The sequence below is a fragment of the Eschrichtius robustus genome, chromosome 7, assembly GCF_028021215.1.
Source record: "Eschrichtius robustus isolate mEscRob2 chromosome 7, mEscRob2.pri, whole genome shotgun sequence".
Classification (NCBI taxonomy): Eukaryota; Metazoa; Chordata; class Mammalia; order Artiodactyla; family Eschrichtiidae; genus Eschrichtius; species Eschrichtius robustus.
In genome coordinates, this window is record NC_090830.1 from 10,381,649 (window position 1) to 10,402,536 (window position 20,888).

General features: G+C 38.6%; 1 protein-coding gene across 3 annotated transcripts in view; it reads right to left on the reverse strand.

The window, feature by feature from the left end:
* Positions 1 to 20,888, reverse strand: part of TBCE (tubulin folding cofactor E) — a 93,325-nt gene that overhangs the window by 41,253 nt on the left and 31,184 nt on the right. For all 3 annotated transcript variants that reach the window (XM_068547573.1, XM_068547571.1, XM_068547572.1), the window contains exons 2-3: positions 19,002 to 19,135; positions 4,629 to 4,713 (exon numbers count right to left, since the gene is read on the reverse strand). In XM_068547573.1, coding sequence (XP_068403674.1) covers positions 4,629 to 4,713; positions 19,002 to 19,101 — 185 coding nt within the window. In that variant the 5' untranslated portion in view covers positions 19,102 to 19,135. The remainder of the gene's footprint in view (positions 1 to 4,628; positions 4,714 to 19,001; positions 19,136 to 20,888) is intronic.

Consider the following 20,888-nt stretch of genomic DNA (forward strand, 5'->3'; position numbering starts at 1 on the left):
TTGTCTCGTTTAATTTTCCATTATGACAGCACACAGTCCAATCTTGTGTTTACTGACAACTAAACCTTATGAATGTTAAACACTTTACATGTACAAGGCTGAACTAAATCCTAAGGTATGTTGTTAGGTGTCGGAAAAATAATTCCAGACAATTTAGAACACTCGTTTATGTACCTCATCTATCTAAATGTATACAAACAAATGAGTTTTGCATCTAAGAGACTGTTCCTAGAGTCTCATGTTTATGAAACAGGCTTTGGCTTATGAAACAGTGAAATTTGAAATTTTAGTGAAATGAAATTATGAAATTTATGAAATAGTATTAGTTTTCCTTAAAGGAGTAACACTGGGGGGTGGAAATAGAAATAGGAAAATGTATTGTTCAAATATCATGTGACTGAAATGTAAAAATAAGTATGAGAGCACAAATTTTAAAACTAGCACATTTATAATAAATGAAAAAACAACAATGCAAAACAAATACCATGGTTTTCATTTCTGTCCTAAATTTATAACAGTGGTAATGAACAATTCAAGAAGAGACCTTTGTTGCTGTTTAGTTTGGCTGCAGGCAGAAGAAAGAAGTCAGGAATGGTGTTAGGTGGGTGCAAAGGAGATGCTGTGCCCTTTACAGATCAAAGGATGACATCAAAGGTCAGTCTCCTCTGCAACATTCCTGGCAGGCTTCTCGGAAAAACAAACAGCCCAGAAAATAAAAAATGCTAGCTGAAGGAGTGCCCATCAATAGCAGTAAATCTTCAAAGACAAACTAATAATTCAAAGATTCCACTGAGATCTTAGATTATTATCAAGATGTTGCATCTGAACACTGAAATCCTGAACCCTACCAAAAAGAGAAAAAACTGGGGGAGGGAAGGGAGTGAAGGGGGAGAGTCCAAAATGTTTTCTCTTGTAAGCATTCGGCTTGTTCAAGTTCCTGCCTCCTTCGGCCCACCAATTACATATGCAGCTAGGAAAGTCCACATCCCAACCACGGCTCTTGCAGAAATGAAAGACTCTCACAAAGCACTATAATCAAGATTCAGTCTACCCAACAGAGTTGTCAGATAAAATTCAGGTGCCCAGTTAAATCTGGATTTCAGATAAACAATCTGAAATTTGTTATATACTTAAAATTCTTCATTATAAGTATGTATGATGCATGTCCCATACTTATACCAATAAATGATTTACTGCTTATCTGAAATCCAAATTTCACCATGCATTTTGTATTTTTATTTGCTGAATCTGGCAATACTACTCAAAGGCAAAAGGGTCCCCAACAGATTTCAAAACTCCTGTAGTAAGTATCTTTCTTATTGGGGCTTGTTTAGATGCTGGGAAAGACTGGGTCTCTGGGGAGTTTCTAATAAATGTCGTTGACCTTGATATCCTGTTTGTTACAGGCATGCATAGAGCCTTTTCAGCAACACTGCATAACTAACCATTCACCACGAGAGGAGAAATATTCACTCTAATTTAACATACATTGCTGTAATAGCTAAAGAATTGACCTGGTGAACTCATTTTCCCAACAGAAAAAAAAAAAAAGCTCAGTAGATAAGCATCTTTTTGCACACTGCTTCTGAATGTCACAATTCCTATTTTGCCCTGATTCATGGGAAACTTCCCAAAATGAAATATGTCTCTTCAGCTTTTACAGAGATTCACCCTGCCTGTATCCTATCAGAACATTTAGTGATTTCTTAAAAAATTATCCTATCACTTTATACCATACCAGAAGGTAATCTGGTCCACTCCCTAAACTTCTTCTGTCGGTGTTACACCAACTATTCAAGAAAAAAATTTACCTCATTTTTAGAGACCTACACTAAAGAGGAGTTCATTCATAGCCAGGATTTGAGCTTGAATCCAGTGTTTCGTGCTCTACTCATAACCCACTTGGCCACCAATACCTGTCATAGCCATCTCAAAGAGTCAGAGTAACGAACAAATGTGATAACACGGAAACACTGAAAGCTAACTGTGAAGACGGTTCTTCTCTGGGTTAAAGCCCATCTTACATTCTTCTTGAAGGTCGTTGTTAAAACAGAGGTTAGACCTTGGCAAATGTTATTCTATTCTAAACCGAGAAGTCTCATGAGATCAACGTGAGCTGAACTGGTTGGGGGAAAATACACAGGGAAGAATGTATGCCCTGAGCCGGGCCTTGAAAACCACCCTGACTGTCCCCAGGTTCTGACCTCAAGCGGCAGGACCTAACCCTGACCGGCAGGGTGTCACCCCAGCAACCTGGGACGCTGGGGAGACTCAAGAAAGCAGCTCACCAAACACCTCACTCAACACACCCTAATATCCTGCATACACAGCAGAGGCCAGCAGACTAGCCTTCCTAAGACATGTGCACCAGAGGGCATAACTACCCTGTTATACTGTGTCTAAGATGCTCAGCCACTTGACAGTAACACACGCTTCTGAAGAGGTGGGATCCGAAATTTGCTATCAATATGACAACTTCTGACCCATTTTCCTCCTTTAAAATGGGTATACCACCTTTTTGCCATTTACCTATTTCACAAGTATAAGACGGGAACATTTATGATCTGACAACTTTAAATTGCTTTGGCTTCATGAAAATAGCATCTAAGCATTAAAAAAAATGTGCACTGTGGTAAAATACGTATTGTTATTATGACTTTCCAAGTAAAATTTGAAATATAAAAGAAGACTCCAATGAAGTTACTAAGAGATCTGAATTAGCTTAATAACAAGTACATGTGGTATATTCTGTTTTGTCTGATTTAGAGATTCTAAGATATTGGTATAATCTTTACTAGTTGAAGCCATGTTCGAACTAATACCAATAGAAGCATTAACAACTATAAAGGATAAGGTAATTCCTTTAGTCTAGACTAGTGGTTCTCCAGCACAACAGAGCCAATGCTCCCTTTTATATTGCCCCAAAAACAACGTGAAATGGAATTACTGACCCACACAGGATTTCAAAGTCAACAAAATGTCATTTCACTGAAAGAAAAGTGATTTATAATAACATAATATGTATTTCAACATGTAAATGCTCAGGCATGACTGTACTAGGAAACACAACAAAGCAAGGAAATGCTTATTCCAAGGGTAAGAACCTGAACACTAAGTCTATGCCCATCAGCACTTCAGGGCAAATCCCAGCTCTGCCAGGACTGACACAAGTCTTCATTTTCCTACTCAGAGTAACCAAGACTGAAAATATCACCATATGCAGAGACCACGAAGGACACGCAACCATGGACGATTTGGGAGGTGCTGGGGCAGGCTCCACAGGGAACGTTCCCTCACTGGAGGTTTCGTGAGGTCATGGTCCAGGCAGGTAAGGGATCAACAGGCCAAGCTAAGAGATTTCTATTTCCACACCTCTCTAAACACATAAATTGCTCCCTTCATCCTCCATGACCTCTTGACAGATTCTGAGCTGGCCTCATGCCATGTCTGTCACCACCGCTGGCCTCTAGGAACATGCCAATTCTTCTTCTATCCTGACTTCCCAAAACTACAGAATGCTCGACTAGGAAACTTATCTTGCTATTATCTGATTTTGACCTTCATTTTAGAGGTTAGTAAATTTAGTCTGATTTAAGGTCGTAAAGATTGTTAAAAGCAAAGCTAGAGGCCTCTTGATTACCAGGCCAGGAGTGTGTTCACTGTACCACATTTAAAGAATGATAAGCTTAATATTAACAGATTCTTCCGAGAAACTGAAACTTCACGAAAACAAACAACAAAAATTTAAAAGATAGACTGCCTGAAATTCCCCTCTATCCTTTCAGAGCTTCACACAGTTTCTCTGAAATCAAGCAGGTAAAAATATTAGTAGATATGCACTATAATGTGTAATTCTTTTCATGATAAGAGCTTTATTTTACTTCATTTTTTTAAATAAATTTTTTAAATTTTATTTATTTATTTTTGGCTGCGTTGGGTCTTCGTTGCTGCGCGCGGGCTTTCTCTAGTTGCGGCGAGCAGGGGCTACTCCTTGTTGCGGTGTGCGGGCTTCTCATTGTGGTGGCTTCTCTTGTTGTGGAGCACGAGCTCTAGGCGTGCGGGCTTCAGCAGTTGTGGCACGCGAGCTCAGTAGTTGTGGCGCACAGGCTTAGTTGCTCTACAGCATGTGGGCTCTTCCCAGACCAGGGCTTGAACCCGTGTCCCCTGCATTAGCAGGCAGATTCTTAACCACTGCACCACCAGGGAAGCCCAAGAGTTTTTTTTTAAATAGTAGCCTAGCATTCCACTGTTTGGATGTTCTGTATTTTGCTTAATCAACTGCTTCTTATTGGATATCTAGGCTATTCCTCTTCTAGTATTCACTTAGTGGGTAGTAAACAGTTAATGAATCAATAAGAAATGTTTGTATCCATCCAATTAAAAAAAAAAAACTCACCAAACAAAAACACAGAAAAGGACAAAGAAAGCAACCCCACTTGCAAGGTTAAGACTGAGCATTTTAAAAACAAGGAAAAAAATTCTACAAATAGAATTGTCTTTTTAGAATACACCAAATTCTACATTATAACTACCCTAACAGTCAAACATGTCTTCTTCTCCATCCCCCCCCTTATTCAGCTATTTAATATTCTCCTAGATAACCATGCCAATTCGCAGTGGAAAATTACCTGCATTTAAAATACACAGTCCCTTCGTGGCTTCCATCATGCTTTCCCCTCTCGGGACTGTCCCATTCTACTCCTAACCAGAGTCCTGGCAGAACAAGAAAAACAAAATGAGCATTAAATTAGGACAGGGGCGATGTTGCATTTTTCTGCAAGCAAATACAGTTTGCAATGGAAACCACAGCACACAGATACCACTGGGGGAGAAAGAAATGTCCTTAGGAAGAGACAAGTTAACCTCAGACTCAGGACTTAATCAGCAAATGCAAGAGCAAGTTCGGTGCAAAAAGCCAACAAAAAACGCAACTGCAGAAAACAACAGTAGCTAAAATTTACAGACAGAAAGTAGAATGGTGGTTGCCAGGAGCTAAGGGGAGGGGAGAATGGGGAGTTCTTGTTTAATGGGTGCAGAGTTTCAGTTTTGCAAAATGAAAAGAGTCCTGGAGATGGATGGTGGTGATAACTATGACAACGTTACTGTACTTAATACCACTGAACTATACACTTAAAAGTGGTAAAATGGTAAGTTTAGTTATGTATAACTTACCACAATTAAAAAAAAAAAAAAAATATATATATATATATATACACACACATATAAGACATCTCGTTCAAAGCACCAGAGAGCTAACAAGGCACTGAAGAATTACAAGGCCAAAATCTGAGAGAAAAGGGAAACCCAGAGTTAAACGAAGTCTGAAAGCAAATTTTTCCCCTCAAGGCATCTGCTGATTCTAGAAGAAAAGGCTGAAAAGCCAAAAAGCTGAACAGAGCTTTGGCCAGAGCTTTTGAGGGACTAAGAGGTCAATAATGAAAATTATAGCCTCCCAAGGAAGATGGAGGTTGCAAGAAACTCTCTAGGTTTTGTACTGGAGCTTGAAATGCCTTGATTCCAAGAGTTAAGAAGGAACCAACTCTAAACAGATTAGCCCTTGAAGGGACTGAAGGTCAACTTCAAATAACCTCATTCCTAGATTTGTTTAAGTGATCTGGCATTGCCACGGACCCTCGCCATCTGCCGGAGTTAACTTCAGTCCTCTCTGGAGGAAGCTAACACCATTGCAAAGCTCAAATTATAACTCTTCATAATCAATATCTGGCACTCAAACAAAAACAACCAAGCATAGAAAAAGATAAGCATCTATGACTGAAAACCAAGAAAAACAACAGCCAATAACGGTAGATCCACTGGGCATCTGCATAATAGAGTTTTACATATGTTTAATAGTTTCAGGAAAACAAAAGATAAAATTGAGAACTTCAGCAGAAATATTTTTAAACTTTTTTCAAACCCTAAATGGAAATTCTGGAACTGAAAAATTCAATAATTCAAATTATAATTCAATGGATAGTTTTTTTACAATAGATTATACATAATTTTTTTAAAAAACAGGTCAGAAAAAAATATATACAGAACATAGCACAGTAACAAGTGACGAAAAACAGACTAGCATGTAAGAGACACAGAGAATACAACGAAAAGGTCTACCATGTATATAATAGAACTGGAGCCCCAAAAAGAGAGTAGGGAGAGATTGTGGGAAGAGCAATCTCTGAAGAAATAATGACTGAGACTATTACAAAACTAAAGGAAGCCATCAAGCCACACATTTAAGAAGGTCTAAGAACAATAACAGTACAAATGCAAGCCAAACAAAAAAAAAAACACACACAAAAAAGAAAACAAAACAAAGCAAAACCAAACTCCACCAGTTGCCATATAACAAAGACAAAGAGAAAAATCTTAAAACAGCTCGGGGTGAGGGAGAGGAAACAGATTATCTCCAAAGGAAAACAACCAGAAATAGTTGACTGACTTCTCCATAGAAACAGTAAAAGCCAGAAAGATAAATGAATAATATCTTCGAAATACTGGGGGAAAAAAAAAAGTTAAAAACAAACAAACAAAAAAACCCTGGTAATCTGGAACACTGTAATTGGTGAAAATATCCTTCAAAAAAGTAAAGGCAAGCAAGGAGCCTTGAATACCGAAAACAATCTTGGAAAAGAATAACAAAGTCAGAGGGCTTACAATTTCCAATTTCAAAACTTGCTACAAAGCTACTGTAATCAAAAAGGTGTGGTACTGTCATAAGGCTCAGATCAAAGGAGTAGAGAATCCAGAAATAAACCCATACATGGTCAGTTGGTTTTTGACAAAAGTGTCAAGTCAACTCAACAGGAAAGGACAGTCTTTTCAACAAATGGTGCTGAGACAACTAGATACCCACATGCAAAAGAATGAATTTGGACACCCAACTCTCACAATAGATAAAAAAAATAACTCAACATAGATCAACAACCTAAATAAGACCTAACACCATAAGACTCTTAGAAGAAAACTTTATTTCTAAGGATATATTTCTAATCCTAAAACTTAAGGATAAATCTATAAAACCATGGATCTGGCACTGGATTCTTAGATATGGCACCAAAAGCTCAAGCAACAAAAGAAAAAACAGATAAACTGGACTTCATAAAATTTAAACACTTTTGTACATCAAAGGCCATTAACAGAAATGGGTGAAATATGTACCACTCTGGTGGGAGATGTTGATGATGGGGGAGGTTATGCGTGTGTGGGGGCAGGAGGTATATGGGAAATCTCTGTACCTTTCACTCAACTTTCTTGTGAACCTAAAGCTATTCTAAAAAACAAAGTCTATTTTTAAAAGGTTAAAATGGTGTGTAATTGATAAAAATATCAAATCACTATGTTGCACACCTGAAACTAATATAATGTTTTAAGTCAACTATACTTCAATAAAAAGATTAAAATGGTAAATTTTGTTACATATATTTTATAACAATTTTAAAATTTTAATGGAAAAAATGGGTAAAATGGCAAATTTTGTTTTATATATATGTAACCACAACTAAAAAAAAAATTTTTTTTAAGGCAACGTAAAGGCAACTTCAACAAGGAAATATCAACAAGGGTGATCTTCAAGGAAAAAGAAAATTATCCCAGAAGGAAGCCTGAGGATACAGAGGGGAATGAAGGGCAACAAAATGGTAAATATATGGTAAGTCTAAATTAATACTGAAATACGAAACAACAGTAACATCAGCTCTTTGGGTTTAAAATACACATAGATTGGGCTTCTCTGGTGGCACAGTGGTTAAGAATCCACCTGCCAATGCAGGGGACACAGGTTCGAGCCCTGGTCCGGGAAGATCCCACATGCTGCAGAGCAACTAAGCCCATGTGCCACAACTACTGAGCCCACGCTCTAGAGCCCGTGAGCCACAACTACTGAGCCCGTGTGCCAGAACTACTGAAGCCCGTGCGCCTAGAGCCCTTGTTCCGCAACAAGAGAAGCCACAGCAATGAGAAGCCCATGCACCGCAACAAAGAGTTGCCCCCGCTCTCCACAACTAGAGAAAGCCCACACACAGCAACAAAGACCCAACACAGCCAAAAATAAAATAAAATTTAAAAAAAAATTTAAATAAAATAAAATACACAGATTAAAATATCCAACATATGGATAAGGAAGCAGGTAAGTGGAATTAATGTTCAAGTGTTCTAAGGTCTTTGCATGAGTCCAGGAAGAAGTAAAATTACTAATTTTTATTAGGCTTTTATAAGTCAAAGACGTATGTTTTAATCTCTAGGGTAACCACTAAATAATAAAAATGTATAAATACCAAATTAGAGGGAAATTTTAAACTAATTAATCCAGTGAAAGAAAAAAAAAGCAAAAAAGAGCATAGGCAAGACAAATTAGAAAGTAAATAATTAGATGGTAGACATAAACCCAAATTATCAACAATTAAATAAAACGATAATGGACTAAATATTCTAGTTAAAAAAGAGCTTGCAAAAACTGTCCTCGGGATTTTGATAGGGATAGCCACTGAATCTGTAGATTGCTTTGGGTAGTATTGACATTTTAATAATATTAACTCTTCAAATCCATGAACATGGGATGTCTTTCTATTTATTTATGTCTTCCTTAATTTCTTTCAGCAGTGCATTATAGTTTTCATTGTACAAGTCTTTTACCTCCTTGGTTAATTCTTAAGTATATTATTATTTTTGATGTGGTATAAACATACAATGCAATATTATTCAGCTTTAAAATGGATAACTAATAATAACCTACTGTATAAGAAAATAAATAAAATTTAAAAATTAAAAAAATATATATATGTAAAAAAAAAGATTAAATATTACTTTCTCTTCCAATTTACCAATAATTCAAGTCAAATAAGGGAAGAAACTCTCTCCACACTAAATATCCTGGTAAACCTTAGGTCCATGAAGGCAGAGTCCGTATCTACCTAGTTCAGTGGTTCTCAAACCTTAGTGAACTTATTAAAGTACCCTGGAGAGCTTCTTAAAACACAGGCTGCTGGGCCCCACCTCCAGAGTTTCTGATTCAGTAGTTCTGGGGTGAGGCTCCAGAATTTTCACTGCTAACAAGTAACCAAGTGATGTTGATACTGGTCAGTGACCACACTTTGAGACCCTCCGGTATAAGTTTTTCACTGAATCCCACTGGATTGATTCAAGCCAGTTCCTAATACACAGAAGATACTTAAATATTTCTTGACTGACTAAAACATATAAGTAAGTCTACTATACTGTTGTTTACAAAAGTAAAAAACTAGAAATTAATGTCTAAAAATGGGGGGTGATTAAATAAACTATGTACTATACTAAATGTAACCATTAAGAAACACAAGTAAAATCATCAACAAAATGAAAAGGCAACCTACTGAATGGGTGAAAATATTTGCAAATCATTTATCTGATAAGGGGTTAATATCCAAAGTATACAAAGAATTCATACAACTCAATAGCAAAAAAACCACAAATCTGACTTAAAATTGGGCAGAGGCTCTAAACAGATATTTTTCCAAAGAAGACATACAGATGGCCAACAGGTACATGAAAAGATGCTCAAGATTACTAATTATCAGGTAAATGCAAATCAGAACCACAAGGAATATCACCTCACACTTGTTAGAAATGCTATTACCAAAAAGACAAGAGATAACAAGTGTTGGTTAGGCTACGGAGAGAAGGGAACCCTTGTGCATTGCTGGTATGAATGTAAATTGATGCAGCCACTATGAAAAACATTATGGAGGTTCCACAAAAAATTAAAAACAGAAGTACCATAGAACCTAGAATTAAACTTCTCAGTATTAATCCAAAGGAAACAAAACACTAACTCAAAAAGATATTTGCACCCCCATATTTACTGCAGCATTATTTACAGTAGCCAAGACACAGAAGCAACCTAAGTGCCCACTGATGGATGAATGGATGAAGAAGATGTGGTACATATATATAATGGAATATCATTCAGCCATAAAAAGAAAGGAAATCTTGCCATTTGCGACAACATGGACAGAACTTGAGAGCATTATGATGCTAAGTGAAATAAGTCAGACAGAGAAAGACAAATACCATATGATCTCACTTATATGTGGAATCGAAAAGAAAAGAGAAAGAAAAGAAAAAAGAAAGGAAGGGAAAGGAAGGAATAGGAAAGGAAAGGGGGAGAGACCTTCAAGGTGGAGGAGGAGTGAAACGTGGAGATCATCTTCCTCTCCACAAATACATCAGAAGTACATCTGCATGTGGAACAACTCCTACAGAACACCTACTGAACGCTGGCAGAAAATCTCAGACTTCCCAAAAGGCAAGAAACTCCCCACGTACCTGGGTAGAGCAAAAGAAAAAAGGAAAAACAGAGACAAAAGAATAGGGACGGGACCTGCCCCTCTGGGAGGCAGCTGTGAAGGAGGAAAAGTTCCCACACACTAGGAAGGCCCTTCACTGGCAAGACTGGGGGTGGCGGGGCGGGGGGAAGATCGGGGCCACGGAGGACAGCGCAGCAACAGGGGTGCAGAGGGCAAAGAAGAGAGATTCCCACACGGAAGATGGGTGCCGACCAGCACTCACCAGCCCGAGAGGCTTGTCTGCTCACCCGCCGGGGCGGGCGGGGGCTGGGAGCTGAGGCTCGGGCTTCGGAAGTCAGATCCCAGGGAGAGGACTGGGGTTGGCTGCGTGAACACAGCCTGAAGAGGGCTAGTGCGCCACAACTAGCCGGGAGGGAGTACAGGAAAAGTCCAGACCTGCCTAAGAGGCAAGAGGCCACTGTTTCAGGGTGCGCGAGGAGAGGGGATTCAGAGCACCACCTAAACGAGCTCCAGAGACGGGCGCGAGCTGCGGCTATCAGCGCGGACCCCAGAGACGGGCATGAGATGCTAAGGCAGCTGCTGCAGCCACCAAGAAGCCTGTGTGCAAGCACAGGTCACTCTCCACATCTCCCTTCCCAGGAGCCTGTGCAGCCCACAACTGCCAGGGTCCCGTGATCCGGGGACAACTTCCCCAAGAGAACGCACAGCACGCCTCAGGCTGCTGCAATGTCACGCTGGCCTCTGCCGCCACAGGCTCGCCCCGCATCCGTACCCCTCCCTCCCCACGGCCTGAGTGAGCCAGAGCCCCCTAATCAGCTGCTCCTTTAACCTCGACCTGTCTGGGCGGGAAACATATGCCCTCAGGCGACCTACACGCAGAGGTGGGGCCAAATCCAAAGCTGAACCCCGGGAGCTGTGTGAATAAAGAAGAGAAGGGAAGGGAAATCTCTCCCACAGCCTCAGGAGCAACAGATTAAATCTCCACAATCAATGTGATGTACCCTGCATCTGTGGAATACCTGAATAGACAACCAATCATCCCAAATTGAGGAGGTGGACTTTGGGAGCAACTGTAGACTTGGGGTTTGCTTTCTGCATATAATTCGTTTCTGGTTTTATGTTTATCTTAGTTTAGTATTTAGAGCTTATTATCATTCAATTTATTTATTGATTTGGTTGCTCTCTCCCTTCTTGTTAATATAGTTTTTTTTTCTTTTTTCTCTTTTTGTGAGTATGTATGTGCATGCTTCTTTGTGTGATTTTGTCTGTATAGCTTAGCTTTTACCATTTGTCCTAGGTTTCTCTCTGTCCGTTTTTGTGTTTTTTTTTAATATAATTTTTAGCACTTGTTATCATTGGTGGATCTGCTTTTTGGTTTGGTTACTCCCTCTTTCTTTCTTCTTTTTTTTTACTTCTTAGTTTTTTAATTTTCAGTGAATTTTTTTTATTTTAATAACTTTCTTTCTTATTATTTTTTCCTCCCCTCCCCTCCCTTCTCTTCCCTCCTTCCTTTTCTTTTTTTCTCCCTTTTCTTCTGAGCCATGTGGCTGGCAGGGTCTTGGTGCTCCGGCCAGGTGTCAGGCCTGTGCCTCTGAGGTGGGAGAGCCAAGTTCAAGACACTGGTCCAACAGAGACCTCCCAGCTCCATGTAATATCAAACGGCGAAAGCTCTCCCAGAGATCTCCATCTCAACACTGAGACCCAGCTCCACTCAACAACCAGCAAGCTACAGTGCTGGACACCCTATGCCAAACAACTAGCAAGACAGGAACACAACCCCACCCATTAGCAGAGAGGCTGCCTAAAATCATAAGGTCACAGACACCCCAAAACACACCACCGGATGTGGTCCTGCCCACCAGAAAGACAATATCCAGCCTCATCCACCGGAACACAGGCACCAGTCCCCTCCACCAGGAAGCCTACACAACCCACTGAACCAACCTTAGCCACTAGGGGGCAGACACCAAAAACAGCGGGAACTACGAGCCTGCAGCCTGTGAAAAGGAGACCCCAAACACAGTACGTTAAGCAAAATGAGAAGACAGAGGAACACGCAGCAGATGAAGGAGTAAGGTAAAAGCCCACCAACCAAACGAATGAAGAGGAAATGGGCAGTCTACTTGAAAAAGAATTCAGAGTAATGACAGTAAAGATGATCCAAAATCGTGGAAATAGAATGGAGAAAATACAAGAAACGTTTAGCAAGGACCTAGAAGAACTAAAGAGCAAACAAACAGTGATGAACAACACAATAAATGAAATTAAAAATTCTCTAGAAGGAAACAATAGCAGAATAACTGAGGCAGAAGAACGGATAAGTGACCTGGAAGATAAAATAGGGGAAACAGGGCTTCCCTGGTGGCGCAGCGGTTGAGAATTTGCCTGCCAATGCAGGGGACACGGGTTCGAACCCTGGTCTGGGAAGATCCCACATGCCGCGGAGCAACTAGGCCCATGAGTCACAACTACTGAGCCTGCACGTCTGGAGCTTGTGCTCCGCAACAAGAGAGGCCGCGACAGTGAGAGGCCCACGCACGGCGATGAAGAGTGGCCCCTGCTTGCCGCAACTAGAGAAAGCCCTCGCACAGAAATGAAGACCCAACACAGCCAAAAATAAATATAAATAAATTAAAAATTTTAAAAAAAATAGGAGAAATAACTACTGCAGAGCAGAATGAAGGAAAAAGAATGAAAATAATTGAGGACAGTCTCAGAGACCTCTGGGACAACATTAAACACACCAACATTCGAATTATAGGGGCCCCAGAAGAAGAAGGGAAAAAGAAAGGGACTGAGAAAATATTTGAAGAGATTATAGTTGAAAACTTCCCTAATATGGGAAAGGAAATAGTTAATCAAGTCCAAGAAGCGCAGAGAGTCCTATACAGGATAAATCCAAGGAGAAACATGCCAAGACACATATTAATCAAACTATCAAAAATTAAATACAAAGAAAAAATATTAAAAGCAGCAAGGGAAAAACAACAAATAACATACAAGGGAATGCCCATACGGTTAACAGCTGATCTTACAGCAGAAACTCTACAAGTCAGAAGGGAGTGGCAGGACATATGTAAAGTGATGAAAGGGAAAAACCTACAACCAAGATTGCTCTACCCAGCAAGGATCTCATTCAGATTCGATGGAGAAATTAAAACCTTTACAGACAAACAAAAGCTAAGAGAATTCAGCACCACCAAACCAGCTCTACAACAAAGGCTAAAGGAACTTCTCTAGGCAGGAAACACAAGAGAAGGAAAAGACCTACAATAACAAACCCAAAACAATTAAGAAAATGGTAATAGGAACATGCATATCGATAATTACTTTAAATGTAACTGGATTAAATCCTCCAACGAAAAGACACAGACTGGCTGAATGGATACAAAAACAAGACCCATATATATGCTGTCTACAAGAGACCCACTTCAGACCTAGGGACACATACAGACTGAAAGTGAGGGAATGGAAAAAGATATTCCATGCAAATGGAAATCAAAAGAAAGCTGGAGTAGCAATTCTCATATCAGACAAAACAGACTTTAAAATAAAGACTATTATAGGGACAAAGAAGGACACTACATAATGATCAAGGGATCAATCCAAGAAGAAGATATAACAATTGTAAATATTTATGCACCCAACATAGGAGCACCTCAATACATAAGGCAAATGCTAACACCCATAAAAGGGGAAATCGACAGTAACACAATCATAGAAGGGGACTTTAACACCCCACTTTCACCAATGGACAGATCATCCAAAATGAAAATAAATAAGGAAACACAAGCTTTAAATGATACATTAAACAAGATGGACTTGATATTTATAGGGCATTCCATCCAAAAACAACAGAATACACTTTCTTCTCAAGTGCTCACGGAACATTCTCCAGGATAGATCATGTCTTGGGTCACAAATCAAGCCTTGATAAATTTAGGAAAATTGAAATTGCATCAAGTATCTTTTCCAACCACAACACTATGAGACTAGATATCAATTACAGGAAAAATCTGTAAAAAAATACAAACACATGGAGACTAAACAATACACTACTTAATAACCAAGAGATCACTGAAGAAATCAAAGAGGAAATAAAAAAATACGCAGAGACAAATGACAATGAAAACACGATGACCCAAAACCTATGGGATGCAGCAAAAGCAGTTCTAAGAGGGAAGTTTATAGCAATACAATCCTACCTCAAGAAACAAGAAACATCTCAAATAAAAAAACCTAACCTTACACCTAAAGCAATTAGAGAAAGAAGAACAAAAAATCCCCAAAGTTAGCAGAAGGAAAGAAATCATAAAGATCAGATCAGAAATAAATGAAAAAGAAATGAAGGAAACAATAGCAAATACCAATAAAACTAAAAGCTGGTTCTTTGAGAAGATAAACAAAATTGATAAACCATTAGCCAGACTCATCAAGAAAAAAAGGGAGAAGGCTCAAATCAATAGAATCAGAAATGAAAAAGGAGAAGTAACAACTGACACTGCAGAAATACAAAGGATCATGAGAGATTACTACAAACTATATGCCAAAAAAATGGACAACCTGGAACAAATGGACAAATTCTTAGAAAAGCACAACCTGCCGAGACTGAACCAGGAAGAAATAGAAAATATAAACAGACCAATCACAAGCACTGAAATTGAGACTATGATTAAAAATCTTCCAACAAACTAAAGCCCAATACCAGATGGCTTGACAGGCGAGTTCTATCAAACATTTAGAGAAGAGCTAACACCTATCCTTCTCAAACTCTTCCAAAACACAGGAGAGGGAGGAACACTCCCAAACTCATTCTACGAGACCACCATCACCCTGATACCAAAACCAAACCATGATGTCACAAAGAAAGAAAACTACACGCCAATATCACTGGTGAACATACATGCAAAAATCCTCAACAAAATACTAGCAAACAGAATCCAACAGCACATTAAAAGGATCATACACCATGATCAAGTGGGGTTTATCCCAGGAATGCAAGGATTCTTCAATATATGCAAATCAATCAATGTGATACACCATATTAACAAACTGAAAAAGAAAAACCATATGATCGTCTCAATAGATGCAGAAAAAGCTTTTGACAAAATTCAACACCCATTTATGATAAAAACCCTCTACAAAGTAGGCATAGAGGGAACTTACCTCAACATAATAAAGGCCATATATGACAAACCCACAGCCAACATCATTCTCAATGGTGAAAAAGTGAAACCATTTCCACTAAGATCAGGAACAAGAGAAGGTTGCCCACACTCACCACTATTATTCAACACAGTTTTGGAAGATTTAGGCACAGCCATCAGAGAAGAAAAAAAAATAAAAGGAATCCAAATCAGAAAAGAAGTAGTAAAGCTGTCACTGTTTGCAGATGACATGATACTGTACATAGAGAATACTAAGGATGCTACCAGAAAACTGCTAGAGCTATTCAATGAATTTGGTAAAGTAGCAGGATACAAAAGTAATGCGCAGAAATCTCTTGCATTCCTATTCACTAATGATGAAAAGTCTGAAAGAGAAATTAAGGAAACACTCCCATTTACCATTGCAACAAAAAGAATAAAATACCGAGGAATAAACCTACCTAAGGAGGCAAAAGACCTGTATGAAGAAAACTATAAGACACTGATGAAAGAAATTAAAGATGATACAAACAGATGGAGAGATATACCATGTTCTTGGATTGGCAGAATCAACATTGTGAAAATGACTATACTACGCAAAGCAATCTACAGATTCAATGCAATCCCTACCAATATAGTAATGTCATTTTTCACAGAACTAGAATAAAAAATTGCACAATCTGTATGGAAACACAAAAGACTCCGAATAGCCAAAGCAACCTTGAGAAAGAAAAACAGAGCTGGAGCAATCAGGCTCCCTGACTTCAAACTATACTACAAAGGTACAGTCATCAAGACAGTATGGTACTGGCACCAAAACCGAAATATATATCAATGGAACAGGATAGAAAGCCCAGAGATAAACCCACGCACATATGGTCACCTTATTTTTGATAAAGGAGGCAAGAATATACAATGGAGAAAAGACAGCCTCTTCAATAAGTGGTGCTGGGAAAACTGGACAGCTACATGTAAAAGAATGAAATTAGAACACTTCCTAACACCATACAGAAAAATAAACTCAATATGGATTAAAGACCTAAATGTAAGGCCAGACACTATAAAACTCTTAGAGGAAAACAGAGGCAGAACACTATGACATAAATCACAGCAAGATCCTTTTTGATCCACCTCCTAGAGAAATGGAAATAAAAACAAAAATAAACAAATAGGACCTAATGAAACTTAAAAGCTTTTGCACAGCAAAGGAAACCATAAAGAAGATGAAAAGACAACCCTCAGAATGGGAGAAAATATTTGCAAATGAAGCAACTGGCAAAGGATTAATCTCCAAAATTTGCAAGCAGCTCATGCAGCTAAATATGAAAAAAACAAACAATCCAATCCAAAAATGGGCAGAAGACCTTAACAGACATTTCTCCAAAGAAGATATACATATAGCCAACAAACACATGAAAGAATTCTCAACATCACTAATTATTAGAGAAATGCAAATCAAAACTACAGTGAGGTATCACCTCACACCAGTCTGAATGGCCATCATGAAAAAATCTACAAACAATAAATGATGGAGAGGGGCTTCCCTGGTGGCGCAGTGGTTGGGAGTCTGTCTGCCAATGCGGGGGACACGGGTTCGAGCCCTGGTCTGGGAAGATCCCACATGCTGCGGAGCAACTAAGCCCGTGTGCCACAACTACTGAGCCTGCGCGTCTGGAGCCTGTGCTCCGCAACAAGAGAGAACGCGACAGTGAGAGGCCCGCGCACCGCGATGAAGAGTGGCCCCCGCTTGCCACAACTAGAGAAAGCCCTCGCACAGAAACGAAGATCAAACACAGCCAAAAATAAATAAATAAATAAATAAAATTTAAAAAATAATAAAATAAATAAATAAATAAATAAATGCTGGAGAGGGTGTGGAGAAAAGGGAACCCTCTTACACTGTTGGTGGGAATTGAAATTGATACAGCCACTATGGAGAACAGTATGGAGATTCCTTAAAAAACTAAAAATAGAACTACCATACAACCCAGCAATCCCACTACTGGGCACATACTCTGAGAAAACCATAATTCAAAAAGAGTCATGTACCACAATGTTCATTGCAGCTCTATTTACAACAGCCAGGACATGGAAGCAACCTAAGTGTCCATCAACAGATGAATGGATAAATAAGATGTGGCACATATATACAATGGAATATTACTTAGCCATAAAAAGAAACGAAATTGAGTTATTTGTAATGAGGTGGATGGACCTAGAGTCTGTCATACAGAGTGAAGTAAGGCAGAAAGAGAAAAACAAATACCATATGCTAACACATATATATGGAATCTAAAAAAAAAAAAGAAAAGAAAAATGGTTATGAAGAACCAAGGGGCAGGACAGGAATAAAGACACAGATGTAGAGAATGGACTTGAGGACACGGGGAGGGGGAAGGGTAAGCTGGGACGAAGTGAGAGAGTGGCATGGACTTATATATACTACCAAATGTAAAACAGAAAGCTAGTGGGAAGCAGCCGCATAGCACAGGGAGATCAACTCGGTGATTTGTGACCACCTAGAGGGGTGAGATAGGGAGGGTGGGAGGGAGACGCAAGAGGGAGGAGATATGGGGATACATGTATATGTATAACTGATTCACTTTGTTATAAAGCAGAAACTAACACACCATTGTAAAGCAATTATATTGCAATAAAGATGTTAAAAATATATATATATATAAATGCAAAAGTAATAAATACTCAAAATTCACAAAATAAATAAGTAAAAAGAAAAGAAAAGAAAAGAAACAAGAAAGGAAGGGGAAGGAAAGGGGAAAGGAAGGAAGGAAGAGAAGGAGGGAGGGAGGGAGGAGGAAAGAAAAGAACACATAGATACAGAGAACAGATCAGATTGGTGGTGCCAGAGGTGGAGGATGGGGGGTGGCTAAAATGGATGAAAGGGGTCAAAAGGTACAAAGTTCCAGGTATAAAATAAGTAAGTCCTGGAGAGATCTTAAAATTCTCAGAAATGTATAAGTATGTGTGGTGATATATGTGAAGTAGACTTATTGTGGTGATTATTTTGCAATGTATACAAACACTGAATCATGTTGTATACCTGAAACTAATATTATATGTCAATTATATCTCAATAAAAAAGGACATACAAGTAAAATGATGCTACAGAAACACAGATAAATATATACCGAATCATAAGTTAAAAACGGTAACACAGAATTGTATTTATATCAATTTAAACTACAACATACACATGGATTAATGGTAAGAGAAATTCCATAAATATTACCTCATTTTTGAGCTTAAGATTATGGGAATTCAATATTTTTAGTTAGTGTTTAAAGTTTACTCAGAAGATATTTTAAGGTTGACTTAATATAAAAGAGCAACACTGAATAATTAGATAAGTGTGTAATCAAATAAAGCCATGCATATCACAGGATATTGTCACAGAAGTAAAACAAGTGTATATCAGAGGCACATATAACTTGGTTGTTAGTTTCCTCAAAACTGGTGTTATAAAGCACTACTGAGAAGCCTACCCAGAAACAACTACAAGATAAATACACACACACACACACACACACACACACACAAAATCATATATTACCTGCCATAGGAGGGACAACGCCAGAAAAACGCACTGTTGCATGTTCTCCATTAACTTCGACTCTCCGACCAACGACATCTGATGTCAAAGTGTCATTCATTATAACATTGCCAGAATCCAAAATATGAGGAGATCTAGGAAGAAAACACAACATTGACAAGGACGTAGTAAAACTCTTTAAAAAAAATTTTTTTTAACTTTATGTAGCTATTCACGAGGTCAACACTTCTACCCAATTTAGTCTTCACATTTTGGTGAAGGGAAGAACCTAAAGGTTTAGGTACCAGACTCTCAGAATTTGATTTTACTTTACTCTCTAACTATATTTTGATAATTTAATCCTTTTTTTAAAAAGCTTGCTTAACTCCAGTTAGCTCACATCACATGACTGTGTATTCTATCATTTACTGAAGGGGGTAGGAAGGGAAGGAGAATAGAAGAGAGGGGGATAAAGGTTACAGAGAAAAGGCAAAGGAAACAGGCAACATGGGCATCGTTCTCTTTCCAGGAAGGAGAAACACAAATAAACAGATGCAGGAAGGAACACATATAATGAAAAATTCAGGGAATTCCCTTGCGATCCAGTGGTTAGGACTCTGCACTTCCATTGCCAAGAGCTCAGGTTTGATCCCTGGTCGGGGAGCTAAGATTCCACAAGCTGCATGGTGCAGCAACAAAAAAAAAAAAAGAAAAGAAAAAAAAGAAAAAATAAAATTTCAGAACCCTAAAAACAAGGAGCCCGAGAGAAAAGTATCATCTATCTAGGAACCATCACTAGGTCCAACTCCCACTTCAACAAGTTGGTTTCTTCAACAGATGAAAAAGAACGAGATGGAAGGAAAACAAAGAGATTAAAAGAAACTTAAGAGAAATGTAAGCCAACTGCAATGTACAGACTTTATTTGGAAACCAAATTCTTAAAAACTGTAAATAACTTTCAAAATAAATTATGAAAAAACTGAAAATTTGAAAAGCTGACTAGATAGTTGATGATATTCAAGAATAATTGTTTCCCATAAGGCTAAAACAAAATCAATTTATTTTGCGAAAAAAAGGGAAAGAATAATTGTTAAAGTTTTAGCTGTGCTAATGGTATAGTGGTTACGACTTTTTGTAAGACTTTATATTTCACAGAAATACACATTAAATTATTTACAGATTTTTTAAAGCTGTATTTTATACGTACCACACCAGTGGCAGTATAGACAATACACTGAAAGGAAGTTAAAAGCAGAGTGGCCAGGTAGGGAAAATAGTGCTGTAATTCGGGTGAAAACAATGACAGCTTGAGCCAAGGCACTCGCCTCCATACATTCATTCAACACATACTAAGCACTGACCACATGCTGGCTAATGCATGGACCTCACGGCGCACACAGTAAACCCTACATGTGTGACTCCTGCCTCAGAAGCTTACAGTCCAGTGGCAGTTAGACCTGAGAGAAGGGTATGGATTTGAGAGAAAGTTAAGAGCTAGAACAGGGTCTGGAGATTAAATGGATAGAAATGGTAAAAATTGAAGACTAGGAAGACAAGATTTTGTCTAGGGTATATGGTGGTGCCAGACACCAACATGAGTAATACAAGAGAAGGTTTAGGCTTGGGAGGGAAGAGAGTTTGTTTGAGGTGCCTACAGAATGTCATGATGGACTTAGGACTCTAGTTCAAAAGACACGTTTTCACTAGAAATGTGTTTTTGGGAGTCAACAGCACAATTTAAAACTGATAACCATGACAGTGGATGAGACTGAAAGTGTATTAGGTGCAAAGAAAAGGGGGTGGAAAGAAAAAGAGAGTCACTGACAGAACCCTGGGGAAAGATAATATTTAAAAGAGAAAGGGAAGAAACCCCTAAGAAAGAGTCAGAGGAAAACCTGGTTTTCTTTT